The 26841-nt window shown below is 33.7% G+C and overlaps 1 protein-coding gene across 2 annotated transcripts in view; it reads left to right on the top strand.

Annotated features, from left to right (window-relative positions):
- The window catches only part of FSTL5 (follistatin like 5), a 685094-nt gene that overhangs the window by 352864 nt on the left and 305389 nt on the right, over positions 1–26841 (top strand). For both annotated transcript variants that reach the window (XM_026008082.2, XM_026008081.2), the window contains exons 5-6: positions 10787–10983; positions 23960–24080. In XM_026008082.2, coding sequence (XP_025863867.1) covers positions 10787–10983; positions 23960–24080 — 318 coding nt within the window. The remainder of the gene's footprint in view (positions 1–10786; positions 10984–23959; positions 24081–26841) is intronic.

The raw sequence follows: 26841 nt of genomic DNA, 5'->3' as shown, positions 1-26841 counted from the left end.
AAAAGCCACTGTCATTATTTTAATTATGGAGTCAAGAAGAAACCAATTTAATTGAAGAACAGATAATATTACTAAACCATTATATATTTTTGCATTGGTATCTATATGGACATACATAAATATAGGTGTATGAATATTAGTGTATGTTCGCTTCAAAGAAAGGGTGTTTTTGTTTTCATTGTTTATAACAAGTAACCAAATCAAGAAATTAAAACAGTAAGAATTTTAAAGTTAATGTAAAGGCAGACATTGTGGTTTTTCTTTTTCCTTATAAACTAGAAAGTCAGGCATTGTTTTCAAAATGTATTTATTACATAATTCCGCAGCTCATTTGTAGAATGAATGTCTTTAAAAATAAGGAGTTTGTAAATTCATTTGCATCTGAAAACATACATGAGAAGGACAAGTACTTAAGTAATTCTCTTTTACTGTTTATTCATAATGTGGAAATTAGGAATTTTACATTTCTGTCGACTTTAGAAATTGCACAGATTTTTTTTTGTGATAAATTGCACAGATTTTAATACATTTTTTCTTATGTGAACATATTCATAGCTCATATGCATTTAATTTGTCTTAAAATTGACTTGAGAAGAGTCAGTTTAATGAAAAAACAACTTTTCATCACACAAAGTTAGCTTGAACTTACCTTTGATAAGGTATTTCTTAGGCTTTTTCTAAACATTGGTCATACTCTATCAAAGGAATATATCTCTACAAGCTTTGCTATTACTCATAATAATATAGTCACAGATTTTGTTTTGTGTATACACACACACACACACACACACACATACATCCTTGCATGTGGTGAAAATAAAAATATCAGCTGAATGTCATAGTAAGCTTTGCATTTCAGAGAAAGGCAACAACTCTTTTCCTCATATTTTTCCATTACCTTGCAGAGTTAGGCAATTTATCCCCCTTTCAAGAAATAGCTTTTAGCACATAAAGTTGTGTGATGAAATTGTCTTCATTTCTTCTCCACCAAACTACTGAGTTCTTTACCAGTTTCTTTTTTAAGAAGTCTGCGTCCTAATACTCCTTGAGAATGTATGGTCATGGTTTGACATTGTCATATCCACTTCACACCTCATAAGTGCCATCCTTTATTTTTTGTCTTTTCAAGGTTTTTTTAAATGCTAGTTAGTTAACATACAGTCCAAAACTGGTTTCAAAAGTAGAATTTAGTGATTCTTCACTTGCATATCACACCTGTAGTATCACAAGTGCCTTCCTTGATCAGCCGTATTTCAACTGCCATGCATTTGCCAAAGACTCATTAGTCCAACTTCTCAAGCCCTTTTTCCTTCTGAACTATAGAGCTTCTGAATTATATTTCCTTTTCCCTCATTGAGACCTCTACCAGAATATCCCCAAATTACCTCATACTCCTATGATTTAAAAATTTATTACTTCCTCTGTAGGTGTTTGCTGTCTTATAGGCCTAATTTCTACTGATGGCAAACACAATCTACACCTAATGTCCAAACTTTCCAGGCTTTCTATTTACAATGCTTATATAGTTTGCCTTCTATTTTTTCTATTTCCTAAGTAATCTTTTGTCAACTTGATGATAAACTTTGTTAAAACATGATGTACATCCATGGGGCACCTGGGCAGTGCAGTCAGTTAAGTGTTCAATTCTTGGTTTCGGCTCAGGTCATGATCTCAGGGTCATGAGATCGAGTCTACATCAGGCTCCACGCTCAAGTTTGGAGTCTGTTCAAGACACTTTTGTACTTACTGTGATAAATAAGACACAGAGTAGCTGAGATATTAAGAAGCAAGATGTCTATGAAGTCTTGACTAAGTTATTCAGTGACCAGAAAAAAAAAAGATGTATGCTTATGTTCATAAGTAGGAACTTTTAACACCAAGCTGTCCAAAGGACCCAGGGCTCATAGATAAACTTCAGGAAGAAATTAACTCAAGCTCAAACTTCCACTACAGAAAAATTTAACATTAAACTTGAGGCTTAAGGAAGAGTATATAGTCCATAAGAGTACATTTCTGGATTTGTTCCAGACCAAAGTACTATGCTCAATGGCTGTTGAACTACATTTCCCATATGGAAGTACTACAGTTTTTCTCTGTGGCTTATCAAGCTTGCCTGATAATTGTATCACACTTGATTCACATTTTTTGAAGCTATGAGCATACAAAGTCATGATGTGTAGATAGGCTTGGTATGTCATTCATGTCATTATTAGATAGTGCCCATAATGATTGATTATTGTGGAAATTAAAAATCCTACCAACCAAAGACCTCTCTGTCCCAATATAGAAGACAAAAAAATGATTTATCCTTGACTATGCATATCAGATTTCATGCATGAAGGCAGTCTTCCGAAGACTTAAGTTCTTGACAGAATTTCACACGATTCTGTATAATAACAGAGGAAAAAACAATTAAAGCTGAGTTAATTTCTGAGTGATGGGCATACAATCCTAGGGTTAGAAGTTTCTCAACCTTTCATGTAATGTCAAATGTCAAGCCTATTATTGGGCTTATTATGCTTTCATTGATATGGTAATTGTTCTTACTTCATAAGGTCATATAAAGATTAAATGAGTTATCTGTAAAATACTTAGAACAATGCCAACACACAATTGCTGTGTAAATATTGGATTAGAAATCATTATATGGCTATGGCTTCACAGATGAATAGTATATCTTTTGCAATTTAAATGCAAAAAACAAAACTTTCATTGGCAACCACATATTTGACTGATGTGATAAAATTGTAGGGAAAGATTATTTAGGGCTCAAAAGTACTAAGAGACCTATTCTCAAAGGAGTTACATGAGTCTTAATTTTGACTATAATCAGTATAAGGATAGATTTACTCTCTTGTAATCTGGTTAATTTTAAATGATTTGGCCAAAGTCTTTAAAAATTAAGCAATTTTTACTTAGGCAATCTTAACTCTGAGAAGTGTGATATACATACAAGTAACATAAACGAAAATTAATAATCTTCATAAAACACAAGAGCTTTAAGATATAATATGTAAGGCAATATGTGCTCACATTTTAACAGTAATTGTAAGATTGTAAGAAGATGGAAGAACTTTGTACATATTCATGTGCAAAATATTTGTAGATAGCTTTCCAGAAAAAAAAAATTAAGTAGGACAAACTCAATTCACAAAGTGTTTTAACACCATTAGCTTTCATGTATTGTATTGGAGGCATGCCTTTTCATATGAAGCCTATTATGTTTTCTTGGTTTTTACTATAAAGATAATGCTTTAAAAGACCATTAAATTCCCTAAACAATTGAGTAACGCATTTGGCCAATTTTATGATAATATTGTAAGTTTATTTACTTTGGGTAAGATAAATGTCCATTTTTCATTTAGGTTTCCAAGCATTCTAGGTGATCAATTTCACCATTGTACTGTGCTGTTTTTATTTTGTTGTGTTTCCGTCAGCATTCTCGGCATGACTGTGTTTATGGGGATGATGAAAGAGAGTGGTGATGGAAAGTAACGGCTGAGTTGAGCACTTGTTCCAAAGTGTGTAACCTTTGAAGGGTATAGTTGGAAAGAGCATAGTGTGCCTAATATGACCACTCACAGGCATTTTAATCAATGTTCTCTTAGGATTAAGAGAGCAAAGTGACCTGGTTACTAGAGCAGTTTTATAGAAAATCTAATATACAATCACATTTGCCAAACTAGAAATCCAAATCTTTTTTTTTTTTTTAATGCTGCTTATAGAAATTTGTTGTCAATGACAGTGTAGCATGTAATTGACAGAAGTAATCATAAGTAACAAAGTGTTTGGAAAATAGATATTTAACTTACAATACTTTCCTTTTATTTCCAGTAAGGGAAGTAATTTGGATTAAATAATTTGGGATTAATTCCCAAAACTAATTAGTAAGTATACTAATTGAATTAATTGTATTTTTAATCATTTTCCTTTAAGTATTCAATAATGCTTAAGGAAATATTAAATTAAGCTAAATCACATTGTGCGTGTGTAGAGAGCATGTGAAGGAAGGGTAAAAGAACCAAGGTCTCTAGTAAAATATAGTCACTTATTAACTTAAAAAAAAAAACTGCCTGTAAAACAAGATGTCACCACACATGTATTAGATGGTGAAAATTCAGAACAATCCAAAAAATGCCAGCAGGATGTGTAACCATAGGAACTCTTATACATCGCTGATGGGAATACTAAATGGTACAGCCACTTTGGAGGACCGTTTAGTGGTTTCTTACAAAACAACATAATTTTACCATATGATCTAGCAATTATGCTTTTTGATATTTATCCAAAAGAGCTGAAAACTAAGGCCACATAAATATCTGACCATGGTTGCTTATAGCAGTTTTAGTCATAATTTCCAAAACTTAAAAGCATCCTTTGGTAGGTGAATGGATATATACACTGTGGTGCATCCAGGCAATGGCAAATGGAATATTATTAAATGCTACTAGAAGTGAATTCTCAAGCCATGAAAAAACATGGAAGAATATTAAATGCTTATTATTAAGTGAAAGACCTTAGAAGGCTACATTCTGTTTGATCTCTAATGGACTTTTAGCATGTCCACTGATTGTTGGGGGATATTGATAGTAGGGGAGTCTATGCATGGGGAGGGCAGAGAATATATGGAAAATCTTTACTTTCTCTCAACTTAGCTGTGAACCTAACACTGCTCTAAAACATAAGTGTGTTCTTTAAAAAAAAAAACAAAAAACCCCTGCCTTACACCAAGAAGCAGACTCTTAACTATAAAATACAGACTGATGGTTACCAGAGGGAAGGTGGGTGGGGGATTGGGTAAAATAGGCCATGAGCTTTCAGGAGGACACTTGTGATGACCATTGGGTATTGTAAGAAAGTGTTGAATCACTAGATTCTACACCTGAGCTAATATTATACTGTATGTTAAGTAACTGGAATTTAAATAAAAACTTAAAAATAAAATTCTCCGTCTCTAGGAGAAAATCATGATTCTTAAAATACCCTAAGTTGTGGGGGCACCCGGGTATTTCAGTCAGTTGGGTGACTGACTCTAGATTTAGGCTCAAAGGTGTTGATCTCAGGATTGTGAGTTTGAGTCCTGCATCGGGCTCCATCCTGGGTATGGAACATATATATTTTTTTAAATGTACTAAGTTGTGAAATGGTATGCGATGTGTGTTTGTATTAGTGAATTCTCAAAGTTAGATTTGTATCTGAGGCATAATAAATTTACATTAATTTTGTATATAACTATTATATACTTTTTGGTACGAACATTTAAGTAGAGTAACACAAAAATATTTATACTCCTATTTTTTTCACATTTAAATAGATCTTCCAGTTAAAGATTAAAGTTTGTTTTAATTCTGTTCAGACAACTTTCAATAAAGGTAATTTTACCTCCTTCATACCCAGTTTAACAACTTACAAATTAAGATGTTTTCCATGTTGAATTTGATTCATATATACATAGTAAATCAACATACTAAAGTTTTGACATATTCTTTATGCTCTAAATGCAAAATATTTTTCTAAAAATATGTGAAAGAGGGCAGGCTGGGTGGTTCAGGGGTTTACGCCGCCTTCCTCCCAGGGCGTGATCCTGGGATCTGGGATCGAGTCCCCTGTCAGGCTCCTTGCATGGAGCCTGCTTCTCCCTCTGCCTCTCTCTCTCTCTCTCTCTCTCTCTGTCTCTCATAAATAAATCAATACAATCTTTTAAAAAATATGTGAAAGAATTTTATTAACAATTATTGAACAGTATGAGGAAAAAAAAACAGTTCCAATATATATTCTAATAAATGGATAGAATTAACACTAAATCAAAGCATTTAATTTTTATTCTTTGAATATCTAAGATTTCAGCTTATATTAGAACAAAATCAATCAAATTCTAAATATAAGTGTTAAAAAGAAAAATAGTATACTTAGATTTGAATATTTTTGTGTTGAAGGGAATAGGTCATTTTTATTGATGGGTAGAAGAGATGGATAAAATTATACTTTCAAAAAGATAAAAACAGCCTTTGAAAAAACATAATACAAAGCATAATTGGTATAATCTATAAATTTTAGCAATTACCATGTACTGAAATGGATACTTGTACTATAGGATATATAAAATGTAATTATCTTTGGTTCCATAGAGACTTGGAAAGGCACTGCCAACTACACAGGTGCAGCCACTTGAATGTCAGAGATTCTGCATCTTTCCCATCCCCCAAGGCCAGATGGATTTTAACTGCCCTTAGAACGACACTGAACCAAGAATCACAGGGCCCCAGTGTCACTACATTCATGGGAATGATGATGGTATAGACACCACCAAATAGGCATCTCATTTGTCTTATTCTCAGTGTCTAGAGTAGGAACTGCAGAGGAGATCTCTTACTTGTCTCCTAGAATAGGAGGTAAATCCAGGAAAAATATTTCTTTCCCTTAGCTACACCAATCTAACACTCTCTGTTGGTTAAGTTTTGAGAAAGGAATCTCATCAAAGCAGATAAATAAACAAACAAAAATGTCTTACCCTCCTGCCTGTGTTATTCATGGAAGAGTCTGGGATTTCCAAATATCTGTTAATTGATGTTTATTTCTGAATATCTATTCTTCTTCATTAATAATGGCAGTTCTTTTTATTTCACTGAAAAGTCAGTAAATATTTAATATTTCTAAATGCTGTTTTTGCTCCTTAACCCACTGTGAAAAAGAAGTCTACTCCATTTAGAAGATATTTGCAAATGACATGTTTGATTAAGGTTAGTATTCAAAATGTATAAAGAATTTACACAAGTCGACACCCAAGAAACAATCCAATTAAAAGTGGACAGAAGACGTGAATAGACATTTCTCCAAAGAAGACATACAAATGGCCAATGAACACATGAAAAGATGTTTAGCGTCACTCCTCATCAGGGAAACACAAATCAAAACAACACCGAGATATCACCTCATCCCTGTCAGAATGCCTAAAATGAAAATGCAGGAAACGAGTGTTGGGAGGATATGGAGAAAAGGGAATCTTTATGCACTGGTGGGAATGCAAACTGAGGCAGCCACTCATGAAAAATAGTTTGGAGGTTCCTCAAAAAGTTAAAATAGAGCTACCCTCTGATCCAGTTATCATACTATCATACTACTGGGTACTTACCCAAAAAAGTACAGAAACAATAATTCAAAAAGAAACATGCACCTCTATGTTTATATGTTTATAGTACTATCATTTATAGTAGCCAAATTACAGAAGGAGCCCAAATGTCCATCAATAGATGAATGGATAAAGAAGAGGTGGTGTGTATATATATATATATATATATATATATATATATATATATATATACAATTGACTATTATTCAGCCATAAAAAAGAATGAAATCTTGCCATTTTCAAAGACATGGATATAGCTAGGGAATATGAGGCTAAGAGAAATAAGTCAGAGAAAGGCAAACACCATATGATTTCATTCATATGTGTGATTTAAGAAACAAAACAAGTGAACATTAGAAAGCGTGAAAAAGGGAAACTAAGAAACAAACTCTTAGCTATAGAGAACAAACCTATGGTTTCCAGAGGGGAGGTGGGTGGGAAGATGGGGGAATAGGTGATGGAGATTAAGGAGTGCACTTGTCCTATGAGCACTAGGTCATTTGTGGAAGTGTTGAATCACTATATTGTACACTTGAAAGTAATATAATAATCTATGCTAACTATATTGTAATTAAAATAACATAAAACAAAATAGAGAAAATATCGATTCCAATGGGAAGGAGGTATATAATAAAAAAGGAGATTCTAGGGGCACCTGGGTGGCTCTGTCAGTTAAGCATCCGACTCTTGATTTTGGCTCAAGTCATGATCTCAGGGTCATGGGATCCAGCCGCACACTTGGTTCCACGCTCAGTAGGGAGTGTGCTTGGGATTCTCTCTCTATATATATCTCAAATAAATAAATCTTAAATAAAAGGAGATTCTAGATTTAAAGATGTTACTCCATTTATTTACTAAAATTTTTCTTTAAGGTGTCCAATTACCTACAGTTCAAGGACTTCAACAAACATGTTTCATTGTTTATCTTACTTTTATTCTGCAACATTTCACATTTCCTCATGCTCTCTTCTTTGAAAGTTTTTTTTTCCCTTTAGTAGTACTTTCTTATTTTCTGCAACTTCTCAGGCAGTCCTTTTCTTTTTCCATTATAAGTTTTTTTCCCCTCTATTTGCCTAGAGTTTATTATTATGTTTATTTTGCCCTTTTCAAATAATCCATGGACAAATTTACTGAATCCCATATATATGTTGATTTTAAAAGTCAGTTCTGAAGATTAGAGAAGTAGTGAAGAAAGGACAAAAGGGATATTGCTTGTACGTAAAAATCATTGTGCTCCCTTTTCACCCTGTAGCTTTGAACAAGTTGCTTAATTTCCCTATGCCTCAATTTCTCATCTATAAAATGATGACACTGTATTGTCTTTCTTTTGGGACTGTTGTGAGGGTGAACGGATTTAATACCTATAAAGCTCCTGACACGTAGGAAACCTGCATTACATGTGATTTATTGTTAATAGCAGATGTCCCTATTTATTACTAAAAAAAAAAAAAAAACCTGTGACAGAAATTTTATTAAATCTATAAATTCCACAAAATTTTGCATACGTGTATAACTACTTCTTGTCCATTTTCATAGACTATAAATGCCTTCACTGGAATGCTTTTATTTTTATTTTCTTTGGATTGCAGGCAATCACTTGAACTTTCATGGAAATTTACAAGTTGAAAAATGAAAGTATTAATAGAGATCATTGTGTTGATGACAATCCTCAACTAGATCAAAATTAGAGTGTAACAACTCAAACTGTATCCTCTTCACTCAAGTGTCAAATATTAGTTAACAGTTAACAGGTTCTCAGCATTTAAACCCTAGTTACTCTGGCCTCTCACCAGCATTCTCATCTTCACATTGTCTATAGCCCCAGGTCAGCATCTCCAAACTGCACCCTACTCGTTACAGTCAGATGAAAGGAAACACAGACCCAAAGTCAAATACAGAAATCCCACGTAGGGCTATTGGAATAGTCTGTGATCTTTTTTCACATGCTTCTCTCGAACATTCTCTCACTTCCTGATGCATGCACATGTTCACACACACAATCACAGGCACATCATGTCGGAAGGCCACTTTCATGGACACTAAAATCGCTACCTATCCCTCTAGATTTGATTACTTCTCTTTTTTGTCAGCGATTTCTTTGCTATCCTAAGAACATTTTTAGTATTATTTTTTACCGAGAACAGAATAACGCAAAATTCACTTAATCTGCAGCACAAAGTTTACGTTTGTTGTAAAAAAGAAGCTCTTGACAGGATTGCTAAACACTAAAATTGCTGAACAACAGTAGTTATTTTGCTGTCTTTGAAAAATAAGACAGTCTCTCATCTCTCTAGAAGAGATTGTTTTCCGTCTTGTCTTGAAAGAGAATGAATACTGTTTTTCAACTCCATGCTTCTCAAACATATATTTAAAAATCTTCAGAGATCTTTTAAATCTTTTAAAATTATAGATTCTGTTAAAGTCTAATTGTCAAAATTGACAACAATTATAAAGTTGGCATTTTCCCTAAAAATATGTTCTAAAAATTTTTGACTGATGCAATACCTACTACTTTTTCATTTACAAGTTACATTAGGCGCTGTATTTTCTATAATATATTTTAATTTTTTTTTAATTTTTTATTTATTTATGATAGTCACAGAGAGAGAGAGAGAGGCAGAGACACAGGCGGAGGGAGAAGCAGGCTCCATGCACCGGGAGCCTGATGTGGGATTCGATCCCGGGTCTCCAGGATCGCGCCCTGGGCCAAAGGCAGGCGCCAAACCGCTGCGCCACCCAGGGATCCCTCTATAATATATTTTATATCACATTTGTTATCAGTGGTATATGCTACTTTTCAATTTATTATTTAAAGACACTATCATGGGGACAGTATAAGAAAAATCCTTTGTAAGATAATTATGTGAACATATTAGAGCATTTGCAGTTATTTTTTAAGACATTTAGCCAAGCAATTATTTTCACTAACTCTGATGTTGCCAGTGTTGCCCTGGTTATTCTGTGGGAAATACTGATAAAGCTGTAATGCATTAGTTCAACGAGCTTATACTTCATTTGTGGAGATAAAATTTGCAAAGTTGAAACTTCAGGATACAAAATGCAAACATATATGATGGTATACACCGAGTGCTCGGAATGGAGAGATAAACGAATATCAGAAAAATAAAGACTTTTGTAGGAACACAAATATGCATTTAGCATCATTAAGAATAGAATTTTTAAAAATGCGAACACACATATATATAAATTTCTTCAAAACAAATTCAAAAAGAAAAAGCATCCTGCCAGTTAAAAATATCTTATTCTATTTTGAAACCAGATATATATGAGTTCAAGTGCAAAATTCAACACAATCTAACCCTTTGCCTTCAGCAGGTCATTTCATCTCCCTGTGCTTCAAAACCTGTGAACTACCTATATAGGAATGTATACTGAGGAACAAATTACTTTGGCATAGAGAAAATGCACAGTAAATATGTTGTTGCTAGATTGGATACAAATGAAAATTTTCTATCCTACCATGAATATAACCCATTATTTTTACCTTATATATGTGTAAAGTATGCAAAGTAGGAACATAAAAATTATGTACCAAATATATTATCTATAAAAGATATCAGCTTCTTAATATTGATACAATAAATGATTCCTTTTCAATAATATTGTTTTAAAAATAACTCAATTCTTTTGTTACAGGAGATAACTGCAAGGCCACTGAATACAGCAAGATGAAAAGCATGCTTTTAGATTTACAAAATCAAAAATATATTACACAAGAAAATGACAACCCTAACGGTGATGACATATCTTGGAAGAAGTTGTTGGTGGATCAAATGTTTAAATATTTTGATGCTGACAGTAACGGACTTGTAGATATTAATGAACTGACTCAGGTATGATTGATGATTAAATTAACAAGTTTATTTAAATATAGAATGTACAATATATTTACATCTGTGTGAATTTATTCGGTATTAATAAAATATATACTTAATCTATATTATTTGAGAGTGAGGACTAAACACATTTTTAAGTGTAAAATTTGACTAGTGTTAAATAAGATTCAACTGAGTAGATTTTAAAGATATAATTGGCTTTATTGAACAATACATGAATTGGGCAGCATCCCATTAAGCAGATAGGGGGGGGCTGGAGCAATTGTACGAAATGGAAAGTTTTTGTAGAGGAGAGTGTGGCAAAACAATTATTAGCAAAAAGAGAAAGATTGTTCCAGACAAGGCTGCTTTTCCTTTGAGGGTAAGAAAAGGGCCATTATCATGTAGATTACCTCATCTTCTTTTGGGGGTTGGAAAGGGCCCGTGTGGCAGACTTAGTGGTGCTGACTGAAAAATTCTTGACTGACCTACTAAGACTATATTTCTGGGGGAGGTTGAACTACAAGTAGATTATGTATTAAACCCCGGTTTGGGCATGTGGCCTAAGTGATGTCACTTTAGGATTGTTTTTTTGTTTGGTTTTAGGTTTTGGTATTGTTTTTCTTCTAACACTACTCTATCAGCAGTATTAATTTCAAGTAACATTTATATGATGTTGTGTAGTTTAAAAAGAGGTAACTATTTTTGATAGGTTTCTCTAGCTTAAATACCTAAAGGAATCAGTTCTTTATCTTACAAAATGTGTATCTTCAGATGTATTCTGGAGCTTTTGTAATGTTTAATTTTCTATCAGTCAATAAAAATTTATGTATCCAATATTCAAGGGAACTATTCGCCAGCAATTGAGCACATCTATAATCATAATATAAATAAATCATTCAAGAAGGTATCAAATTACTGAAATATTTTACTGTTTAAATAATGAAAGATCAATTAAGATATAGTCAATCTAGGTTTAATATTAAATCCACATTATTAAATTTCATTTATTTGAAAATTGTCACCAAAATGAAACATGTAATGAGAAAATTGTTATTAAAGAGAATATTTGAATAAACAGAATGTCTATTTAAGCCATTTTGGAAAAATAGAAACACTTTTATGTGTATGTGTGTGTCATGAAAACAGACAGACTAGTTTGAAGGAAAATGTAATACCCAGACTCAAGAAACCTAAACTAGTTGTAGTTAGAAGTAGAAATGTCAAATGAGACATAAGACTTCTCCAAAAATGTATACAGGTTTTAGGGAGTAATGGAGAAAGAAGCCAATCTAGACCAATCTAGGAAAATGGTGATAGCACGGAGGAATTTTGCTTACTTCTTGATAATCCCTGTAGTGTGTATATTCAGGTGGATTTTCCTCCAGTGATTAGCAGTTAATATAGTTTTAAAAAAATCCATTAGTGTATCTCTGTAACATCATGCCATTCATCTCTTATGGTTAATTTTATGATTTCTCTTTAAAATCTGACACTGTGGGATATTGATTTTATTATACAAGAATTTCTTAGCTTTGGAATAGTGTAACTTAGCTTAGAGACGTTATGTCAAAGTGACTTTGTAACAAAGTTGATTATAGTTCTTCCCATTCCAGTTAATTAAAATATATATCATTTTCATTATCTTCTTTAATTCAGCCTGCATTCATCGACTAGTTACTAAATCCAGGCATTAGATTTTAAAGAATCAAATTCTGGAATTTTAGGTAAAATTATAAAACCTTTAATTAAAATATCTGTTATCACTTACCTCATCATTTATTTTTCAAGAAAGAAACTCTAGAATTTTATATTTATAGTGACAATGAGAAATGACTAGTTAATTAAAATGAATCTAAAATTAAGGCTTGTCACCTTGATCTACGTGGGCCTGACATATTGGAATACAATGTGTTTTCACTTTTATTTTTATTTTATATAATATATATCACATATATCACATCTCCATACTGGTGTAACCACTGGTTGGGTACAAAACATCGATCTTACCCAATCCAGTTGTTATCATAGTAGCTACATCTAAATCCAAATAGAAATTGTTCCTCACTAGAAAATGGCAGTGACACAGAACTCTACCTGTTTCAAGTTTCTGCCACTTGAAGTTTGTGTTCGTTTCCCAGGGCAGCCATAACAAAGTAATGCAAAGTGGTTCCTAAATCAACCCCTCTCTGTGTTCTGGAGGCTCAGTGTCTAAAATCAAGAAGCTGGTTAAGCCATTCTCTCTCTGAAGTACCTGGAGGAGGACCTTTGCTTGTCTCTTTAAGTTTACGGCAGTGCTGGGCATTGCCTGGCATTCCCTGGCTTGCAGATAACGTCATTCTGCCTCTATAGTCGCAGAGCATCCTCTCTGTGTGTCTATCTTCACAAAGCCTCGTGTTTTCTTAAAAGGACATCGGTCCTATTGAATTAAGGAGCCGCCCTACTCCAGTATGGCCTCATTTTAAGTTACCTAATTACATCTTCAACAGCCCTAGTTTCAAAAAATGTTACATGCTGAGGCACTTGGGATTAGGACTTCAAAATATCTTTTGAGAAGATACAACTCAACCCACAATGAGGTTCATCGGCTGCAAAATACAGTTTTGTTTTCTCTGTTTCCCTTGATTTGGACTTGCTTTAAGTCTGAAAAGTGCCCTTCCAATTTATCTGAAAGTTATCTTCAGAAACCTTATTTTCAGAAACTTCAGAAACCCATTTACATCTTGGCTATACATGAAGTACATGCAAGGAAAGTTCTGGGAGGTTTACTGACTTCCTTCTGAGTACATCCCATACCAGATAAGTCATTCACACCTTCAGTGGTGTGTCGTGAAAATGTATCTCATCTGTCAGTAATCAACTATGAAAAAAAAAAAAAAAGGAGGAAAACAACAACAACAATAACAGAGGGTTATAAGAAGCCCTCTTGAAAAGATATAATAAATATCTAGATATGTCTAGAACAAATGTTGTTTTTGACTTGTGTATTTTTTAGGTTAAGGTACTCTTTTTAAGATCTTTTTGCCAGCTATTATAACCAATAATGCATATGGTTTTATTAATAAATTTTGAAACATATAATATCATAATTTAATATGGAATTTTAAAATAATTTAACTGAAAAGGGTAAAAAAGGAAAGGATCTTAATGGTGTCTCTTAATAATTTACAAGCCATTATTAGCAAAAATGTAATATGTAACTCTAAGATACTGCCAGTGACAAGTAAAAATTAAAGAATATAATTTGGCTTTGAGGTTTTTATAATTGCAGCATGAAAGCTGGCTGCACACATTCTATTTTTATTCTACATAATGAATATATATTCTAGAATTTTTCTTGCAGATTTTCAAGTAAATTAGAACCTAGAGGTCTTTCTAGTTGAGGGCAAAAATTCATAAAAAATGTAATAGATAAAAGGAATAAGATCTTTAGTATCACAGCTAACAATGTGTCACAGCAAGAAAATATTTGCTAAAATGAACTCACCAGTTATAGAAATAAATCTTAATCAATCCATTTCTTCACTTCTCTAGCTTAACATAAGCATCTGTAACTGCACATTTACTCTTTCAGTCTGATGCTCATTTTTGTATATTAGAATACCCAATTATAAAATATAAATTTATAGCAAGGTGAGATTTTAGACTTTCAAGAGAATTGTATTTTATAAAATTGATAAAATTGATGGTAGCACACTGGTAGATTTGCCATTGGCAATGGAGGGTCTGGAAGAGTTAAAACAGGTAATAACAGAAGAAAAGAAATCAACAAAGAGGATGACATATGCATTTCAAAAGAAAAAGGACAATGTCTCAAAGGGAAAAGGAGTCACTGGCTCTAAATTGATGAAGTCCTGGGTATTTTTTTTCAAAATAATCTTTTTTTATGATCAAAGTGTAGTGGATAAGAACTTTGATTATAGAGCCTGAATTCAAATCACATCTTTACTACTTACAACCTGTGAACCTTTGGTGAGTTACTTAAACTCTGTGACTTTATTTTCCTTTCCATATATTGGCAATAACAGGTATAATAATATTTATAATATTCATATCATTTATAATATGTACCCTTCTAAGAAACATGACTAGCATATAGAAAATACAGTGAAAATACAGAAAGTACATGAAGATAACTTTCATGTGATTGCCATGGATGATCATGGAAATAAAGAGGGCACACATCCTGAAGTTAGTCAATGAGTGATTGAACAATATTTCCATTATGCTCATCCTCTGCATTTTTTTAATGCTTGCACTTGGATATTAGGTGATAACAACTTAAATACCATCAGTTCACTGTTAGGTCATAGCCATTATGACCCAGAAATCTATAAGCACATTATTAAACATGAAAAATATTTTAATATCAACTTTTACAATGAAGAAAATGGCTTGGGGCACCTGGGTAGCTCAGTCAGTAGAGCATCCAACTGTTGATTTTGACTCAGGTCATGATCTCAGAGTCAGAGGATAGAGCCCCCTGTTTGGTTCCCGGCTCAGCAAGGATTCTGCTTGAGATTCTCTCTCTTCCTTTCCCTCTGTCCCTCCCCCCATGTGCATATACACTCCTCTATCCCTCTATAAAATAAATAAATAAAGTCTTTAAAAAATTAAAAAGGGTGACTGGGTGGCTCAGTTGGTTAAGCCTCCAACAGTTAGTTTTGGTTCAGGTCATGATCTCAGGGTCAGGATATTGAACCCCAGTAGGGTTCCCTGCCCAGCAGCGAGTTTGTTTGAAGATTAGCTCCCTCTGCCCCTCTCCCCCACTTCCCCACAGACTCTGTCTCTCAAATAAATAAATATTTTAAAAAATTCAAAAAAGAAAAAAGGTAGTTCTTGCAAAAGAAAATAAGTAGTTTTGGTTATCCCAAGAAATCAGAAGAAAAGAAATGATGGTATGTTTTTATACTGCTCATCTCATTTGAAGTACTTATATATATATATCTCATATAGTCAGCATGAATTGTTAAATCCTGAGTACTATGTTATAGTAACTGATCAATAGTAATATTAGTGATAATAGTAGTGATACTATTATTTTATTGCTGTAATTCAGAAATCTGTGTCCTCTTTGCACTTCTTTTTGAGCACAAAAAATTGCATAGATAGATAGATAGATAGATAGATAGATAGATTCTTGCAAAAAACATTGTAGCCTTGCAAGGAAGATATAAGGTGTTTATATCACAAATTACTTAAATCCCAAATTGAAATCCAGTTTAGATAAAGCATTTTGTACCCTTTTCCTTTCCTTGTGCTGTGTCCATGGTGTGCCTGGCATTCCCTGCACCACAGATGCAGTGCCCAAATCTATCTCTCAACCTGGGGCTCTAAATTCTTTATCATGCAAAAAATATGTCCTATTTCAGATTCTACTACTAAATTTATATGACCAAATACATCACATTCCATGGTTGCCAAAATCTATCTTAGTTAAAAAACTAATAACAAGTTATAAGATATAACACCAACGTCAAAAACCAATATCCATCATACTCTTCCCTTAGGGAGAAATATATCATCAGTCTTTGAAACTAGAAGAAATTCCTAGCATCTGTCTTGTGCCCTATTTTTTTTTTTTTTTTATCCTCAGAACCTAATTATGTCCCACAACTCTTTACTCTAGTATATGGCCCACTTTCACCTTTTGGGTGAGGCTTTCTATTGCCCAAATGATATGGAGATGGATGGTAGGTAAAGTGGAGTGTCTATCAAATTTGTTTTTTTTTTTTTTATAGGTACAGATTACCCTTGTCTCCTTTCCCATATAAGTGTCTTAATTACTATATGACAAAGGTAATATTTCAATCACATTTAATGTATTTTATGCATTTTGTCTTTAAATGTCTCTCTTCTCTTTATTGAAAACAGGTAAATTGGCATTTATTTTGTTCTAGTTAGTGGTCTATATCTTTTCTTGAATCCCTGCTCTAGTGCCTGGATCCCATTCATAAGGAGGGTATAGAACTGAGTAGTCTCTGCTGGTAACTAATTCCATGTACTAAAGGCAAACCAAACATCCTGCCTTTTCTTGAGGACCATTCTGATAAGGTGTGAAAACTCACTTGTTTGGTATTCGAAGCTATTTTACTGAGAAAAGACTAAATACAAATAAATAAGCACTTGTCTGGATAGAGAAGGGAGATAAGTGAGAACTTCCAGAGAATGCCATGGTAATTAATCCTATTTAACATTTTAAAACCCCATAAGCGGTCTAGTAGGCAAAGTAAGTCCAGCAGAAACCAGGTGTTTGACTTAGAACAGCCCAGGATCTGAAACACAAAGAAATTTGTCCAGATTGTCCCTTAGAGGGAAATGGACAACTGTGTCTTGCACTGCGGTCTGATAGGTTGGATCTTTGGGGTAAGATGAGGCTACAGCCTTCACCCGGTGGAATGGCATCCTTGGGTTTGTTAGCTGTGTTAAAAGATAAGCTGCATCGTATTAAAATTTTAAGAATTTTCTTGAGCAAAAATTGAGTTGGGCAGTGCCAAACCAGACATGGTGAAGAAGCACTTCGCTGAGGGGGAGCTAGTTGGAGAACTCATGGAGGAAAGGAGAAGGCAAAGTAAGGAACTCACTGATTGGCTGTAGCTTAAAACCTACTTGGCTATTTGTGATGGGTTGTCAGTCTTGAAAAGTTGAAGCATTTACAGCTTAGATCTGGGCTTGTTTACATAGGCGCCAGGGCATTAGAGCCAACTCAGCCTAATGGCTTCCTTGGTAAACTTAACAGCAGTAAACACAGGGTTCTTAAAGTGAAATAGTGCTAACAGCTTGGAAAATCTACTCCTTCGGCCTCTCCCTATTTCATAAAATAACCACCCGTAGAATTTAAGTAAGCAAAATCATTCCCTTGTGATTCTGAGTTTAAATAAGCAGCTGTATTGAGTATATTGATTTAGCTCTTTCTTCATTTAGAGTCTGTCATCTTAATAAGCTGATTCACATTAGGCATGCATATTAGAATGAAATATTTCCCTAATGTGCACACATGCCAACTCTTTATTAAAATAATAAAAAGAGCTACTTGTTCACAGGATTTAGATTATTATGTTATACATATTTGACTTAAAAAGCTATTTGCTCAATGACTACCATATGTGAATACATTTATGAAATTAAATAAAAAGCAAGAATAAATAAGACTGGATATTTTTAAGCTATCAGGATGGGCATGGCAATGATGTTTTCGCAACCTTTGTGCATACAATTTTCTTTAAAAATGTTTAGAACTGTTACATAGGGAATGGACAGTTAATCTTACTTTGAGTTGATAAAACCTATTACAAATTTAAAGATTTCTTAAAAGGTTCTGGTGCCTAGTCAACATATTTATTTACTAAAAGATTGGTAAGAATTGTTTTGTCTAATAGATAAAAAGCTATTTCAGTGAAGACAAACTAAAAACAAATAAATAAGCACTTGTCTGGATAGAGAAGGGAGATAAGTGAGAACTTCCAGGGAATGCCATGGTAATTAATCCTATTTAACATTTAAAAACCCCATAAACTTTCCGCTAGACAAAATAAGACAGCAGAAACCAGGTGTTCTACTTAGAATGGCAGTGGCAATGCCAGTAGGCAGATCTTCATAATACTGGCAGTTTCCTTTCCAGCGTTGAAGGTTTCCAGCAACGATTAGCACTTAACAGAGAAAGGTAAGGCCTGTGAATGTTGGTTTAGGAGCCCCTTGGGGCTACAATTAAGAAACAGTACTTTCAATTCTACCTAGAAACATTAGTAACTAGTTTCAAATATTCTTTTTTTTAATGTTGTTCATAATAATATGCACAAGACAATTGGAAAATTGAAGTTTTGTTTTTTTTTAAAAATAAGCATATCATTTATAGCATCTTTCCCTTGGAATGTTAAAGTGCAGTTAATAATTAGGCATTCACATTTACACAATCCCTGTGAACCATATATAATCCCTTAAAAATAAAATATTTTTCTTCCCACCGGTAGTTGAATAATGTAATCTCTTCAGCAGGTCTTTCAAAAGAATTAATGTTGGCCCTATTGACTTTTTAAATGTTACAAAACCTAAAAGAGAACTTAAAGATGTAATTAATTTTTATGTGATTCCCTCCTTCTAATACACCTATTGCAGGATAGCATCGGGTATATATGAGTAAACTACTATAATTTGTAATGTTAATTATTTATCCTCTGCCCTTTCACCTTTTTTACTTTTTAGAGCACTGTTAACAATCTGTAATTATCTTGTTTATTTAATTATTTGATTACCTGTTCCCACTCATCTTCTCTAGAAAATTAACTCCCTGAGGACAAAGACTATGTCATTCTTATTTACTATATCTCCAACATCTAGCACAATTCTTGTCATATGTTGGTTGTTAAAAAGGGAAAGACAAAAAGGAGGAGGAAGGGAGAGAAGGAGAGAAGCAGAAAGGAAGTGTACAAGGAAATGTTCAGAGAACTAAGTAGTAGAGAAGCCAACCCATCCATATAGAGCACGTGGGAGAGATTTAAAGATAATGCCTAAAGATACATATTTCTTATAAAGTATATTTATTTCCTGACCCCTTAGGCTTTGATGCAATCTGCACAATTTGCCAAGTAAAGAGTGAAAATATTTTCTCTTCAACTTCACAAATGCGATGCATTTTCTTTAAAATAGAGGAGCACTGAGCTCCGATAACTGAGATCATTGTGATTGTGAAATAGTCATGATTAGTTTGAGGCGAAAAGCTTGCAAAGGATGAGGTAAAGCTCAGCCCTCAGTTGAGCTTTTGAACATAAGAGTAGTGTGTCCTTCCATGAGTTTACAGTTGCTATTTGTCCGTCTCTACCAAGGAGAGTAAAGAAAAAGACACAGAACTGGAAGATTCTATTCCATTGTCCTCCTATACCCTCACACCAGTCGTTTCATCACTATGACTTGACTTGAGATTATTAAGTCCATATATAAAAATTAATTCTATGTATTTAACCTCTTTTATGAGAGTGATTATAATAATCTTTGATTTCCAAGTCATAATATATATGCCCAGAAAACTAATACCCATCCATATGTCTCCACAGCAGAAAGGTAATTCTCTACGCCCACCTCCAGTATTTTCCTTTTTATTCTTTCCATTTTTATTTATCCTCAGATAACTTATTGTCTGACATACTATGTAGTTTACTTATATATTTATTTGTTCCCTCTCTGCTAGCATATAAGTCCCACATGGGAGGGACTTTTGTCTATCTTGTTGGCTGTTTTCAGAGTTTAGGAAAGAGTTTGACACATAGTAGATACTCAAAAATGACTTGTTAAATAGATACCTGATTAAACAAATGAAGGAGAATAATAATGAGAATAGTTTACTTTGGGAGGGACAGTTTTGTTTTTGTTTTTGTTTTTGTTCTTATGTTTTGGAAGAAAAAAGAATGTAGTATCAAAACATTGAATCATCCCTGAGTTATTATAATTCCTCATGCAACCTTGACAGTTCTATTACTTTGAAATTAAATATATATCCCCTCTGGGATGCTGTGTATCTGGGTTCCTTGGATGACATACATTCTGCTAATACTCCTGTTATGTCACATTGACTCTAATCTCTGTGGAGCCCAAGATTCATGTAACTTGATTTTTGATTACTAAAGAAAGTAAGAATCTCTAATTTTTGTGGCCTTAGAAAACTCACCAAAACACTGGTAAATTTGGGAAACATATTCAATATTTTACAGTAGATAACAAATGAAATTATGAGTGAGCTCCTTGACTAAATATTCATCATAAGATACTTAGATAACAATATATTCAGTGAGTCTGGCTGTACATGATCACTAGTTCAGAAATAGCACATGTATTTTGAAGGGCCTAGACTGGGAAGTTCTTGGAACCAGTGCCAGACATACATAAAAGAAATGTTGTCAACGATGAAAGCCCTACAAGTTTGGATCCCCTGTGTCAAAGAGTGTTTGATATGTTACTGTGCCCTTGGGGAGGAAATCTGCTTATTTCCTGTCATGCTTTCTTGCAGGCAGTCAAACACTCATTACTTTAAGGTTATCAAAACTCTAGATATCTAAAGCAATTTCTCCATGCTGGTTGAAAGGTCATAGAAAAGTATCTCCCTCGTTTGAAATACCTCAGACTGTACACAGATCCCATCAGGAAACCTAAAGGAGAGAAGAAGTTACTAGGAAATATATTTTATCTTATTTTTTTTAAGATTTTTATTTATTCATGAGAGACAGAGAGGCAGAGACACAGGCAGAGGGAGAAGCAGGCTCCATGCAGGGAGCCTCAAGTGGGACTTGATCCCGAGTCTCCAGGATCACGCCCTGGGCCCAAGGCAGGTGCTAAACCACTGAGCCACCCAGGGATCCCAGGAAATATATTTTAAATAAGCTGTTACATTGACCAAAAAAAATGGAATAAAATGAAGAAAATGTGTATTTGAAATATTGATGGTAAGGGAAGAATCATCTCTCTCCTGTACATGAGCATGGTCCAATATAGATGACATAGTTGGGTTTTTTTTTGTTGTTGTTTTTGAGAACTTCTAGCCAAGACCATTTGCTTCTCTAGGGTACACTCATTAAAACAGCACATCCAGCTTAAGTTGTATAATCATGATCAAATCAAGATCAGGATCAAATCAAGATCAAGCTAGTGTTATGCCAGCATTCAAGAGAAAGGTAGAAGTTCATCTCCTTGTCTAGCACATGACTTAATCTGAGCAAACTATTAAAATAGAAAATGTGAGACAGAAAATGATGAACAATTTCTCCAGGTTTTTCCATCTCCTTCTCTTTATGAACATGTGTGAGAGAATAAAAACCACTAAAAAATATTATTAAAGTACCTGACCAAACCCTGCTGTCACTGCATCCTTAAAATTACTACACCGCTTGCATTGCAGATCTTTAGGAAGAGCGTAGTGAGGTAAGATGAAATATGCTGCCCCCTTACCACCCGGGAAAAAGTCATTTTCCATGATCTAACAAATAACAGATGGAGAATGGCTGAGAGCTCTGTTGCTTTCTAAATAGAAAAGCAGTATTAGTTTTCTCATTAGGCTTATAGGAGAGATGGCTTCAGCCGTTAGGTAGTTTTGTTAATCCCTCCAGCTGGACTGTGCAAAAGTGTAAGGCTTAATACTCGCTCTCAACAATATCTAGGTATATGGATCAATTAAAGCAGATAAATGTTTTGCCTTTTCTCCCCCTCTAAGGCAGCGAATATCAGCTTAACCAACGGAATGTGAATACATTACACAAGAGCAGATAACCCAGTGTATTGTGCAAGTTGTATTTAGCAATGCTCAGGTGGCTGCAGAAGGGGGCCGGAGGCTCTAGTGACCCTCAAGCTAGGCTTCATCCTCAGAGCTACCTCTCTAGCTCGGCCAATATCTGGCATAACTAAACTTTTAACATGGAGATGTTCCCAAAAAGGTTATTAAAAAAAAATAGTTCGAGAGCATCTGAGAACCTTTAGAAGTTAGTGTCACTGATCTGCCACTGATCTAACAAAGCACACTGCTTTATCAAAGACAGTAATCTATGGTGAACACACAGTAGTGCATATGCAAGCTGGTGTGGAAATCGGCAGTGAATTATTTGCATAAGAAGCACATTACAGGTTTAAAACGTCATTATTTTTGACTTTAAAATTGTGTATTTTTGAGTACACATTATGTGTTGTCTTCTAACTTTATGTGAGTGTATGTGTGTGTGTTTAGGTACGTGTGTGTGTGTGCGTGTGTATACTCTTCACGATAGCCATGAGACATAAATGTTACTACCTCCAATTTCTAGTTGAGGAAAGGTTAAGTGATTTGCCAGAGATTATAGAACTGCTAAGTGGCATTAGCAGGAGCAGAACCCAAAGCTGGCTGACCTCAGAGCCTGCATTTTCTGATTACGTGCCATCGCTTTTTAAAAACCACGCTGTAATGCACAGCTCGAAGCAAGTGAAATACTGCCTCTGCATGTAGGAGAATATGAAAAGCCATGGGCACAGCTATGCAGCCACCCAGACGGGTAGGAATGTTTGAAAAATCTTGGGGAGCTCTTTTATTTGAGAGGCAATAGTCAAAGCAGTAGAGTATAAAAAAGCTACAGCCTCAGTCCATAGGACAGAGCACAGAGGAGAAAAAGTCTGATGATTTTTCTCACCCACACTTGGATAGATTTTCATCATCAATTGGTGCATTAATTCTCTTTGGCTCCTGGAAACAGTCATTTGCTTAATAGCTCTTTTGTGACCGAGGGAGTTAATGCACAATCCCAAACGGCTTAACTTCCAGCTGAGGAGGAGTTTAGGCAGAGAAGAAAAAAAAAAAATCTAACTTCATTTTTCACAAATAATTTGGAGATGAAAGTTGGAACAAATGCTCTCACTATTTTTGTTGAGAAAGAGCCCTGTTTTATTTTGACAGAGGTCACTGAGACATAGGAGGCAATTTTCATGTGGAGATATTTCCTTGAGTCAGTATAAATGGAGCAGAGAAAAGGAGTGAAACACAAAATGTTCTTGTAAAGTTCAGATTTTTCTGGGTCCTACTGTGAAATTTTTGTACTAGAAAATTTGGGCTAAATTCTAAATACCTATCTTAACTTTTTAACTTTATATCTTTGGAATGGTTAAAAATACTTTTCCAGGGTGCCTGGATGGCTCAGTGGGTGAAGCATCTGCCTTCGGCTCATGTCATAATCCTGGGATCAAGTCCCGCCTTGGGCTCCCTACTCAGGAGAGTCTGCTTCTCCCTCTGCTCCCCCATCACGTGCATGTTGTACTCATTTGCATGATCTCACTCACAAAAATAAATAAATAAAAATTTTTCTAAAAAATAATTGAAAAAATTAAAGAAAATAATTGTCCAGTAACTGAAAATCTGGGTCTCTCATAGGTTCAGTTCTTTGCCCTACTGCAGACTTAAAATGATCTATTAAGTGATGATTATGTATAATTAATTATGCTATAGAAATGCTAAGATGGTTATAATTGTATGGTTTAATTTTCTTGTCAGGTAATAAAACAGGAAGATCTTGGCCAGGATCTTTCTGATTGTACTTTGTATGATCTACTGAAATACGATGATGTTAACTCTGACAAGCACCTGGCTCTTGAAGAATTTTATAGAACATTCCGTGAGTATAATATTCATTCTCTAACTTCTTCATTCTTTTTCCTGTTTCTTTAAACAAGGCAGTATATTTGCTTGATCTCAGAGTACAAACTATTTTTTTAAAGAAGTGATAAAAGTAAGATAATTTAAGTGCTTAACTGTACTGAAACATATGTAAGAGCTAAGGAGTTTGGTAATTTTAAAATGAAAATCTGGAAGTATTTGATAACCCTAGATATCAGTTCTTATTGATCCTAGTTGAAAACATTAATTCCACAATATTGCTTCTAAGGTTTGGAGTAGGAGCAGCACTTAACTTACTTTCACCATATGGCAAAAACAATTTAATCATTTACAAAGTGACCTTTTTGTTTTGTTTTTTTTACACTATTGGGAAACCAAAGTAGATTACTAGATAGACTTTGCGTTATGTTAACAATAATTAGCATAAGAATGCAAAATTGTATTTATGTTAGGGTACTTTGGAATAATTTATATATGTTTAAATTGCTTAACGACTACTTCAAATGGGCTTTATGTGCTTTATAAAGGGGAGTTATAAAGACGATCTGGTTTAGAAAAGTCACCTGCCAGGTTGTTATTTAAAAATATTTCAAAGAAAAAAGTCTTGGGGACAGAAACCAGAAGGGAAAGATTTAGGGGATGTGTGCAAAAATTAAATTAACTGGCTGGTGTTTGAAAATCTCCAAAGAATCAAAGTTCAACAGGGTCTAATTCAGCACAGAAACCAGTATTTTTTACATCTACCTATCTATCATACATCTACTCTCTTTAATATGTTATGTGTATACACATTTATATATTGCTTTCCAGAAGACAGGAAAAAGTGTATGTACTTGATGTGAAAAGATTTCTTTTGAATTATGCCTCTGCCATCTATCAGTGGTCTGATATTCGGGGAATTACTTAAATTCTGAAAATTCATATAAACAAGGATAGTAATTTCATATTAAAACATTAAATTATATGTTATGTAATATTTGGTATAAGCAAAATAACACATGTGAAACAGTTGCAGGTTTTAAAGCCTTCTATCAGTATATTCTTCAAATTTAATTAAATTGCATTTCCATATTAAATTAAAAGGCAGGATGACTCTGTAAACAATCACTTATAAGTATGTTACAAGGTGAGACTATTTTTAAAAAATAAGAAAGCAATATTATTATTCTACATTTGTATGAAGAAACTGAAACACAGGGAAGTTAAGAACTAAATAGCTGAGTTTATAATCAAACCTTTGTCGGACTGTGAAATCTATGTGTTTTCCACTAAACTTCACTCTGTAATAGGCATTATTTTGTGTGCTCACGGTAAAAAGATACTATGTTTTTTCAGGAAAGAGATTATATATGCATTGTTTTATATTTATATTAACACCATCCTTTTATATTATTATATAAACACTGTATGCAAGATAAAAGGACTAAACATCATAAAAACACCTAAATAAAATATTAACTGAATTGAGGGTATAATACCCAGTTTGGGAAGTCAAGGAGACTTGAAGGTGATATCAATTGCATTTGTCTCCAGGATGAGTGGATATGGTTCAGGCAATAGGACATGGGAAATTGGACAAAAAATAATAGCATAAATAAGAACTCAAGTGCATGATATATCAAGGTATTTACAGAAACTAGTTCAACTGCAAAAATCTGTTCCAGGTGTGAAATTCTATGAAAATATGCCAATTATTATTACTGTTTTACTAACTTGTTATTAAATAAGCTGTATAACCTACCAACTCCCATCCCTCACCCTCATACAATGCAGATACATGGATTTAACTACCTAAAATTAATTGGAACTTGTAGGAAAAGCAGGTAATATTTTTAATGGTATTCAATTTATCAAGCATCAATAAGATAATTAAATAGATGTTTGTGTAGAATTCTTATTCAAAATATAATTATTGTTGATGATGAAGCGCTGGAGCAAGAAACTGAAACCATAAAAATAATGTATAAATAGTGTGTTATTTTTATGACAGCACAGCAAAGTCTGAATAATGATCCCTGGCAATATCAGTAAATAAGAATCTTGTCCAGAATAGTGTTGCTTGCACCTCTCACAGGGAAAAAATGATACTGGATTTTGATATATGATTTGATGTTGCTAAGGAAGGTAAGGTAGATCAGTATATCGTTCTGATAAAGAAAATTTTACATTTCAGAAATCTTGTATCATCAATAAAAGCGTTCAATAGAGAAATAGTAAAGTATTGTCTATGAAGGAGCTAAATTATACTAAGAACTCCTGAGGTTGAATGGGAAAAATCTATATGATTTGGGTTAACTATTAGAAGGTAATATGGTAACAATTATATGGAAATTATTTATAGTAAATGCAATGAGTTTAATGAATATTGTAATGTTTCTTCCATTTGGTCAAAATTATGTATAACACGAAAGGTCTGCATTTTTAATATTCTGAGTCATAAAGAGATATTAGGTAATGAAAGCACTTGGCACTCAGAAATCATATTATGAGCTTTTTTCTTTTTGTATAATCAGAAAACTATCCCTTAACAATGATAAAATAGTATTCATATAATCATTTAGAGAAGATAATGTTTTTCTAAGTAATGCTGGAATTATATGGAATATTTTAATATTCTTTGTGGTCTTAACAAGCAATTTTCAGGAAAGTATTACATTTTCACTGTTGCACTTATTGAAACAGGTCATCAAACTATACAATGATCCCTCAGAGACAGCAGAATTAATTTGTATGGATTGTGTCAGCATTAGCAAGAGGTA

Source organism: Vulpes vulpes, chromosome 10 (genome assembly GCF_048418805.1).
Source record: "Vulpes vulpes isolate BD-2025 chromosome 10, VulVul3, whole genome shotgun sequence".
NCBI lineage: Eukaryota > Metazoa > Chordata > Mammalia > Carnivora > Canidae > Vulpes > Vulpes vulpes.
This window is presented reverse-complemented; position numbering and strand designations above follow the sequence as displayed.